The sequence below is a fragment of the Plasmodium falciparum genome, assembly GCF_000002765.6.
Source record: "Plasmodium falciparum 3D7 genome assembly, chromosome: 8".
Taxonomy (NCBI): domain Eukaryota; phylum Apicomplexa; class Aconoidasida; order Haemosporida; family Plasmodiidae; genus Plasmodium; species Plasmodium falciparum.
In genome coordinates, this window is record NC_004329.3 from 1,184,385 (window position 1) to 1,195,000 (window position 10,616).

Genomic DNA, 10,616 nt, shown 5'->3' on the forward strand with positions numbered 1-10,616 from the left:
TTTATGTATAACCATTTGTGTAATTACATTAGATATTTAAAAAAATAAGAGTTATGAATTTTTAATTCTGTGTAATAAGACAATGTAGTTAGTGTAAGACATCCAAAATGTGAAAATCGATTTTGTTTGTTTTTCCAATATATATATATATATATATTTTTTTTTTTTTTTATTTATTTATTTATTCATTTATTTGTTGGTTTATTTACAATGAGAAAAGAATCCTTTTTATTTTTTATTTGCACATTAAACTTGTTGATAAATTCCTTTTTTTGTTATGGCGGAAAAGTAAAAAAGAATAAGCACCTGAGGAATTTACTAAAAACATTGACGGATAGGATTGAGACAAACGACGGAGAAAACGAATATGCACGTTTAACACAAACACCTGTTATAAATATGAATTTAGAAAAAACAATTTTTAAGACATCCTTGCAAGACATTCTTGTTGAGCCTTATGCAGAAAAGATTAAAGAAATTATATCAAAAAATAATTATGAAATAAGTAAGGAGAAAGAAAACTTGGATGAAATAAGATATTATAATGATAATTTAGATAAAATAAACAATATATTAATAGAACGAGAAAATGAAAAAAAAAAGAAAAAAAGAAAAAATATTCAACTAGAAAATAAATTACGAAATAAATATTTTCATTATTTACAAGATCAAGATTATGGATTTAGTATTTTCCCTGTGTATAAAACTTTTGAATCCAATCCATTACATTTTGATAATAATATAATTAGCTCATTATTACCACATGAGTTACTAGATAAGGGTATTTTGTTAAATAAACAAATTTTAGAAAATTCTGAAAAAATTCTTCATTATCCTGAAAGGGGCGATACACTATACGAAATATAAAATAATAATAAAATAACTTATTTATTTAAAACAACGAAAAAAAAAATTTTTTTTTTTTTTAACCATTATTTATATATTTATATATTAATATATTTATATATTTATATATTAATATATTTATATATTTATATATTAATATATTTATATATTTATATATTAATATATTTATATATTTATATATTAATATATTTATATATTTATATTATTATTTATATTGTGTAATTAATTTACATATTTATTGAATTTTTTTTTTTTTTGTTTTATCTTTTAATTAAAATTATTATGTAAGGTTTCTTTATATATATTACACCTAATGAATATATAAATTGTTTAACTATTTTGTGAAAAAGAAAAATATATATATAAATATATATATATATATATATATATATATAATATGTATATATTTGTAAAGACATAAAATCTGTTTAAGAGTACACCTTTAAATAAGAATTACTCTTATAATAATATTCATAAAGAAAAAAGTTATTAGTACACATTATAATAAAAAGAATAATAAATTTATATATTATTTATATTTTATATTATTACGTATATTTATTATATATTCATATATATAATATATATGATATTTTTTTTTTTTTTTTTTTTTCTTAACTGTTCAGGTATTCTATCATAAATTATTTATTTTATTTTTTGAAAAATATTTTAATAACTCGTAAGAGGGAAAAATAAAAAATAAAGAATAAAAAAATAAAGAATAAAAAAATAAAAAATAAGTGTATCTTTATCATAATGATAGAATTAATCACATTATTAAAATATTTGTAATATATATATTATATTTTTTTTTTTATTTTTTATTTTTTTTTTTTTTTTTTTTATAAGAATGGCCAAAGCAGTGTTCTTTTAAATATTTAAAATGAGCGATTTAAAAAGTATACAAATGAATCTGCGGAAATATGTTTTTTTTTTCGAGTAAAAATAAATCATTTTTGCTATGGGCAAGTTTTATGCTTATATATTTTACTAACATATCAATATACGTAAGCAAAATACATCATCATGGTTTGAATAAAAAAATATATAATTTAAATTTTGTGAGTAATGTATTTAAGTATAATGCAAGAAGGAGAGGTAATTCATTAAATGTTTTAATCAATTCTCCAGCACAAGTAAAATTATCCGAAATGGAAGATGCTAAAGATAGAAGTGGGAAATATTGTATTATAGAAATATGTGGGAAAATTAGATGGGTAGAAGAAGGTCGGTTTTATGATGTATTTAGAATAAAACAAGAAGAAAATAGAAATATATATTTGAATAGAATTTTATTTTATAGTAATGAAGAGGGGAATATATTTTTTGGGAGACCATTTTTAGATAATGTTAGAATTCATGCAACCGTATTAAATCATTTTAGAGGACATAAAATATATCGATTGAAATATAAACCGAAAAAAAATTATAAAAGATTTTATGGGCATAGACAAGAAATGACAAGAATTAAAATAAATAAAATTGAATATAATAATGAATTACTTGGACAGGAAAAAAGAATTTATAATTTCTTTAAAGATGATTCTCTATATTATATATTAAATCGTATACATAATATAGTAAGACCAAGTTTAGAATTAAAACATTTAAAAAAAAATTTTATAGAATATATTAATTCTTTCTGCTCTTTGAAATTCGAAACTTTTTATAAACATAAAGGTAATTACAAAAAAGAAAAAATGCTTCGTAATATTCTAAAAACAAAAAAATTAAGTAAAAGACCTGAAGTTATTGAAGAAGTTAAAAAAATAGAAGAAGAAAAAAAGAAACAACGATTAACTAAATGTGACCCTCTGGATGATTTTGATCCAGTTGTAAATGAATTTATGATAAAAGAACATTTCTATTCATAATATATTTTATTCCTATATATATATATATATATATATATATATATATATATATATATGTGTATATGTTTAAAAATAATGAAGAAATGGCTATTTCTTTCTTGTTTAAATATTTTAAATGCAAATTAAAAACCAAAAAATATGAAACATAGACGAAAAAAAAATTAGATGAAAAGAATAAAGGAAATTATATATATACATAGATATTATAACAAAAAAAAGAAAAAAAAAAAAAAATTATATATAACTAGATAAATTATATGTTATCCTTTGATTTGAAGGACTTTATTATGTGTATATATAAATACACACCAAATGTTAATATATTTATTTTGTTTTGCTGAAGGGTATTTTTATGTTAACTTTTAAATTTACACTATAATGTTATATAATGAGAAGATACCTTTTTTTTTTTTTTTTTTTTTTTTTTTTAGTAAGATCCCATATATGGGTATTTTTTTTATTATTTTATTTTTTTATTTTATTATTTTATTTTTTTTTTAATTCATGTTCAACTTATAATACTTTTCTTTACTTGGAAATGGCCTCTCAAAATATAACAATTTTGTTATTTTATAAATAAGAGGTATAGTTACATATTTTGTATTTACATTATAAAATTTTAAAGCTCTTTTAAACTTTTCACTTTTAAGAAAATGATTAATTAATTCTTGATCATTTAAATGCATATGCTTTTCTTTTATTAGTCCTAATTTTAAGGACCACGTTTTTAATGCGATCGTTGTATTAGAGAAATCATTAAAATCTGTAGGTATGTTTTCCTCATGTGTTGGTATGTTTTCCTCATGTGTTGGTATGTTTTCCTCATGTGTTGGTATGTTTTCCTCATGTGTTGGTATATTTTCTTCATATGTTGGTATATTATCATAATAATGTTGTTTATTATTAGCATTATAGTTAAATTCATTCATATAATTGTTATCATTAATTATATGATTCACATTATTATTTCCATTTGTATCTATACATTCTTTTTCTTTATTATTATTAGATGAGGATGTTTTTTGTTCATTTTTTTTATAAAAATATTCTATGAAATTATCAGGATGTTCATTCATATATTTATAACTTTGAATTAATACGTCAATATCTTTACTGACTGCTTTATTCGTATGTTTTTCTTTTTCTAATAACTTTTCTAGAAATTTGTCTTCTGCTATTTTTTCATTTTGTCCATATAGAAATAGCATATCTTTGTTCATATCTACATTTAAAAAGTTATTTATCTTATTTGATTTATTGTTATTATCCATTTCTTTTTCATAAGAACTGGTATTCTTGTCATTATTATGTTTATTATTTATTAGATCGTCGTTACTTAAAACAAGCCCTTCCTCCTTTTCTGGTTGTACGTCTTTTAGTTCTTCCATGTTTATCATTTTCCTTTTCCTTTTATAATAGCCTTGTAACTAAGAAGTTCAAAAAAAAAAAAATAAATAAAAAAATAATAAATTGAGCAATGATAATATAAAAATAAATAAATAAATAAATATATATATATATATATATATATATCACATATGCTAGCTTATTATATATTTCATATATATTTCATATATATTTCATATATATATCTCATATATTTATTTAATTATTTATATGTTCATCCCTTTTATTCAGTGTTGGTAAATAAAAATAAACTAAAAATTTGACTTACTTCATATGAGGCATTTCTATACGCTTTCATTTCATCATCTTCATTCTTGACATAACTTTTTTCAAAAGAATCAATATGATTATTATCTTGATAATTTTGATTATGTTCTACCATTGCTTCTTGTTTTTTTTGTTCCTCTACTTTTATCATTTTATTTATTTTCAAAACATTTCCATTCGTTGGATCTTTTACAGGAGTCATTCGATCATTGTTCGATTTTTTTTTCATTTTTAATAATTTGTGCAGTTCATTTTTTTTAAATAAATTTCCAATATTTATAGCCTTATTTATAATATTCTGAATATTAATTTCGGTTGTTTCTTCTAATTTGCTTTGTTCTTCCTTAGAAAATAAATTATTATTATTATTATTATTATTATTATCGATATGTTGCTGATTATTATTTTGATCTACATTTATATTTTCACTGGAATGCATTTTATCATTCAAAATTGTATATATGTCTTTAACGAATTCATTTTTCTTTTTTTTATCTTCATAAAATAACTCTTTCACATTATTCTCAAACATGTCATAATTTTGCATATCATTATTTTCATTTAATTCTGATTTTTTTAAATTTGCCACTTTTTTATTTGGTGTGTTTGTTTTTTGCCTGACTTGTTCAGGTGATTTTACACAATGTTCCTGAACATTTTCTTCATTAATAAATGTATTTAAATAATTTTCGATATCATCATCATAATTATATTCATTATTTTTATTATTTTCATTATTTTCATTATGTTCATTATTTTCATTATGTTCATTATTTATGTGTATATTCATTTTTGTTGCATTATTTGTTTGTTGATGAATAAGGGAAGTATCCTTAAGTTTATCATCCTCAGGAGAATAATTATCATGCTCAAAAATTTCATTATAATTATTTTTATTTTTTATATTTTTGTTATTGTTCCCTTGGTGGTATATTATATCATCGTCAGTCGTATCATCATCATTAATATCATATTGGTCTGACTCATCATTTATATGTTCACCAATGATATCATATTTGTTTGTATGATGATTTATATGTTTATTATTTATTTCTTCATTATAATTAATTATCTTTTTCTTATGCATTACTTCGTCATCATTTTTATGTACGTTATCGCCATATTTTGCACTTAAAAATTGCTGATCATCTTGTATCATTTTGTCATTTTGTATATTCAATATTTTATCAAATTCACTAAAATGATTTTCTACATTTCTATTTAATAATTTATTTCTAAATTCATAGTCATCATATATTTCTACATTATCTAAGGATAAGTTATCCTTACTTCCAAAATAATAATACATTTTTTCATCCCACTTACTTATATCTTCACCAAATAATTTCGAAGCTTCTTCAATACATTTTTGTTCATCATTCAATATATTCATATTTAAATTTTTACTTAATATATAATTAAGATCGTTTTTTATATTAAAAAAGGATTTTTCATCTTCATTGTTTTTATCATCATCTAGGGGATCATTTTCAAAAATTTTCTTTTTAAGTTCTTCATCATAAAGTTTATCTTCTTCTTCAAGTTGTTCATTTTTATTAAACAAATTATCCTTTTCTGAATTTCTATTTAAAAAGTCATTTACGTTTTCATGAGAAGAGTTTTTTTTCTTCTCATAATTTTTATCATATTTTTTATCACCACATTTTTCATCATCATCATAATATTGATCATATTTTTCATCATCATCATAATACTGATCATATTTTTCATCATCATCATAATACTGATCATATTTTTCATCATCATAATATTGATCATATTTTTCATCATCATAATTCCCTCTATCATTTTGTTCATGTCCACTTGACTTAGTCACCCCATTTTTATCTTCCATTTGATACTTCTTCAAAGTGAGTAGATCCTTCTCAATTTGCCTTTGAAAATTTTTCCTTTTTCGATCCTCCGAGTGAGAGTTTTGATTACATTCCTCTAGGACATCACGTCTTATTTTGTGTATATTCTTTTTAAGATATAAAAGTGATGATTGGTTTTGTTCATTTGCTTCTATGTTATGCATATCATTATCTATATTAAGAGAATCATAATACTTTAATTTTTCCTTCATTTTGTTTATTGATTCTTCATCAGTATTATATTTGTCTTGTTGATCATATATGTACCTTTCTGAAATTGAGTATTCGTTTTGATCTTGATCATTATGACATTTGTCATTATTCATATAATGATTATCGAATGTTTGATTCGTACATTGTTTGTTATTATTATTATTATTATTATTATTATTATTCATGGGCGTATATAAATTATCTCTAAATATTTGTATTTCATTTTTTAATTCTTTATTTTTTTTTCTTAAAAAGTCTACATTAAATTGGTTATTCTCATTATTTGTTACATCCGTTCCTATCTCTTTTAGAAATTGTTCATTGTTTGCATTTTGCTCCAACATTTCTTGATAATTACTGTTGGGAGAACTAAGTTCATTATATTTTAATATAAATGATTTAAAATCTTCTTTTTTTAAATCCTTTACATTTCTTAATTCATCTAGCTGTTTATTTTTTTCAAATAAATTGTATACATTTTTTTTTTTTTTTTTTAATTCATTGTATTTTTTAATATAATTGATCATATGATAATTATGTGTTATAAATGAAGAACATGGGATATATTTATTTTGTTCTCTTAATGTTTCTTGTTGATTTAAAATACGTAGACAAGCTTCCCCTTGCATATCATATACACTTACCTCAATTCTGTTGTTTAATATATCTATTTTTCTTATTTTCAAATTTTTTATATAATCATTAATTTCGATTTTTTTCTTTTTTCGATTGTTTAAGAAATTGTTAGGGTCTTTATTATAATGACCTAAATTTAAAAAAGCTAATGTTTTACATCCTATATCTATATATGCACCTTCTTCGTTAATAAATTTTACTGTACCATTTACTTCATCTTCTATTTTGAAATCTGTAATTTTTTTTAATTTTTTCTTTTTATTTTCTTCTTTGATATACATTAAATCTTGAGAATCTTTATTAAGTTGAAATTGTAGTCCTAATTTTTCTTTAATTTCATCAATCTTTTCTTCATTTTTGTTGTGCTTATAAATATTTTGTTGATAAGTCATATTGGGAACATGACTTTGTTGGTATGTGTTTGTCAGATTGTTGGCAATATCTTCATCATCCTTATAATCATCACATTCATTATCATCATCACATTCATTATCATCATCACATTCATTATCATCATCACATTCGATATAATCATTATATTTTTCTTTTACTTTGTAATTTTCATCCCCTTCAAAATGTTCACCCTCATCATATTTTTCACTATCACCATATGTTTTATCGTCATATGTTTTATCGTCATATGTTTTATCGTCATATGTTTTATCGTCATATGTTTTATCGTCATATTTTTGCTCACCTTTCTCATGTTGATAATTTCTTTTCAAATATCCAACTTCCCTGAGCTTGTTCAGGTTGAATTTCAACATTTTGATTTCTTCTTCATTATCTGTGACTTGTATAATATTATTTTTTTTATGAATATAGCAAATGACAACATCTATGTATTTTCCTATTTCATATTTTTTTTTGAGTTCTGCTTTTTCATTAAAATATCTTTTAATATATAAATGAGCTAATTGTATGAAATTAATATCTACTTTTATTAAATGGTTTTGTACATGTACAACTTTTGCTCTAACTTGATCTCCTAATTTGAAGAAATCAATGGGAAGTTTGAATTTATGTCTACATAATTTGGTTGTTCTCTTGGTTTCGTCTTCATATTTCATTTTTTCTTTTATTTTTTCAAATAAATCATATTTCCATCTTCTTAATAAATGTTTTTTTTTTGGTAACTTTTGAATATAACTAACTGCATGAGGATTTTTTTTTTTTTTTTCTTCTTTATGCATTTCTAGTTCTTCATTTTTTAATGTAATAAAATATTCAAACAAATCATTTCCATTTTCATATATTCTTTTATTCCTTCTTAAACGGTATGTTATGTTTTTTTTCTTATCTTTTAACAAATTAATATTATTGTTAACATAAAAATATTTCTTTATTGTTTTACATTCATATGTTAACAAAAATAGGATAATGGATAAAATCAAAAATATCATTTCTTATTTTTACATAAAACATATTATTATATCATAATAAATATATTGAACATATTGAATATATTGAACATATTGAACATATTGAACATATTGAATATATTGAACATATTGAACATATTGAATATATTGAACATATTGAATATATTGAATATATTTAATATGTCTCATCACAAGCATATGTATATTTATATATATATATATAACAAATTCAATGATTATAAAATAACCTTTATTTTGGTATAACATGGATGTCACCTTATAATCATAAGGTAAATCAATATGTGTATATATAAACAAATTTTACATTATGAAAAAATTAGATATATTCATATGCTTATATTGAATTATATTTTCTAGCTGTTATAAATATTTGTTCTCATATTTAACATTCTAATAAGAACAAAAAAAAAAAAAAAATAAATAAATAAATAAATAAATAAATAAAATAATAAATACAAAGAAATATAGATGAAAAAAGTTTTAATATCTAAAATATGTTTTTGTGTAAATTTTCATTAATTTCTTTAAAATATACATTTATTATTCATAATAATCAATAAATACATAAATATATATGGTATATATATGTATTATTAAAGAGTAAAACATTTTAATATATCTGCCCTTTTTATTTAATAAAAAAAAAAAAAATAAATAAAATAATGAAATAATAATAGAGTACCCTTCATATTAATATATACATATATATATATTATATATATATATATATATCATATATTTTTTTATTTATTTATTTAATATTATATGTACATGTAAATATAGTTTACAGTTTTAAATCCCTCATTCTATTATATACACATTTCATGTATATTTCAAATATATATATATATATATATGTACATATTTACATTTTGTGGTTCTTTCTTTTTTTCTTTCTTTCTTGCCTTTTATTTTTTTTTATCATTTGCTTTTTTTTTTCTTTAAATATTTACCTAATATTTTATTTATATTATACTGCATATATAATATTCCAAGAATAACAAGAAAAACACCTAAAGAAAATAGTAAGGCATTTAATGTTTTAATTTTGGATTCCTTCAATTGAATAATGATAGTTGTTAAGCTACTAAAGAAAACTATATTGGACATAATCAAAGGTATAACGGATGTTACAGTAAAGTGAGATAATGATACATTTAAAAAAATTAGTTGATTAGATAAGCAAAATAATGTTAAAAATATTAAAATATATGAAAAGAAATATTCAAACATATGAAACTTTTCATTTGGTAATACACTTATTATTTGTTCAGAAAATATATTAACAAATCCTCCTGACATTCCACATAAAGTACAACAAAAAATTCGATAATAAATTGTGTTTGTATTTATTCTTTTATATTTTGATGGTACTAAATATATTGCAGTAATAAGAGATAAATATTGTATTTGATTATTATTTTGACATATCTTATAAACATATTTGTAATTATAATAATAATTATTATAATATTTATAACTATTACAACAACTATTATTACAACAACTATTATTACAACAACTATTATTACAACAACTATTACTACAACAACTATTACTACAACGACTATTACTACAACAACTATTACTACAACAACTATTACTACAACAACTATTACTACTACTACTACTATTATTATTATTATTATTATTATTATTATTATTCTTATTATGGGTATTGTTTAATTTATAACTTCCTATACTTTCATCATTACTACTAACACTCTCAATAATTCCTCTATTACTACTAATAGTACTGGAAATAAAACCATTTTCTAAATTCGATAATGTATTATGTCTTTGTGGAATTTTGGCTAGTAAAGGAAATTTCGCCTCCTTCTTTCCATAACAACTAATGTGATTATTAATATAACTACTGTTGTAATAAATGTAACGTTTATATATTTTTTCTTCTCCACTATATTTTTCAATGCCTACCATATTATCATTATTTTCATTGTTATCATCAATATTTAAGTTTTCCATATTTATTTTATTGTTGATTGATTTTTTTTTTTTTTTTTTTCCCACTTCGTTTATAGCTTTTTCCTGAACATGTATACTTTCACATGAAT

General features: G+C 20.5%; 4 protein-coding genes across 4 annotated transcripts in view; 2 read left to right on the forward strand and 2 right to left on the reverse strand.

Moving 5' to 3' along the window:
* Positions 1 to 210: 210 nt before the first annotated feature.
* PF3D7_0827400 (conserved Plasmodium protein, unknown function) lies at positions 211 to 867 on the forward strand (the record flags this gene model as incomplete). Its single annotated transcript, XM_001349216.1, has 1 exon — positions 211 to 867. One exon carries the CDS (start codon positions 211 to 213, stop codon positions 865 to 867), a length of 657 nt encoding a protein of 218 aa, XP_001349252.1.
* A 923-nt stretch (positions 868 to 1,790) lies between these two features.
* PF3D7_0827500 (ribosomal protein L21, apicoplast, putative) lies at positions 1,791 to 2,741 on the forward strand (the record flags this gene model as incomplete). Its single annotated transcript, XM_002808836.1, has 1 exon — positions 1,791 to 2,741. The coding sequence occupies one exon, from the start codon at positions 1,791 to 1,793 to the stop codon at positions 2,739 to 2,741; it is 951 nt and encodes a 316-aa protein (XP_002808882.1).
* A 497-nt stretch (positions 2,742 to 3,238) lies between these two features.
* On the reverse strand, positions 3,239 to 8,541 carry PF3D7_0827600 (conserved Plasmodium protein, unknown function; the record flags this gene model as incomplete). The annotated part of the gene is made up of 2 exons (XM_024473175.1): positions 3,239 to 4,168; positions 4,417 to 8,541. 2 exons carry the CDS (start codon positions 8,539 to 8,541, stop codon positions 3,239 to 3,241), a joined length of 5,055 nt encoding a protein of 1,684 aa, XP_024328894.1.
* Positions 8,542 to 9,462: 921 nt separating this feature from the next.
* PF3D7_0827700 (magnesium transporter, putative) overlaps positions 9,463 to 10,616 on the reverse strand; it is a gene marked incomplete at both ends in the record, with an annotated part of 2,832 nt that continues 1,678 nt past the window's right edge. The window contains one exon of the mRNA XM_001349213.1: positions 9,463 to 10,616. This exon is cut by the window's right edge and continues 1,678 nt beyond it. Within this exon, the coding sequence (XP_001349249.1) occupies positions 9,463 to 10,616 (1,154 nt within the window).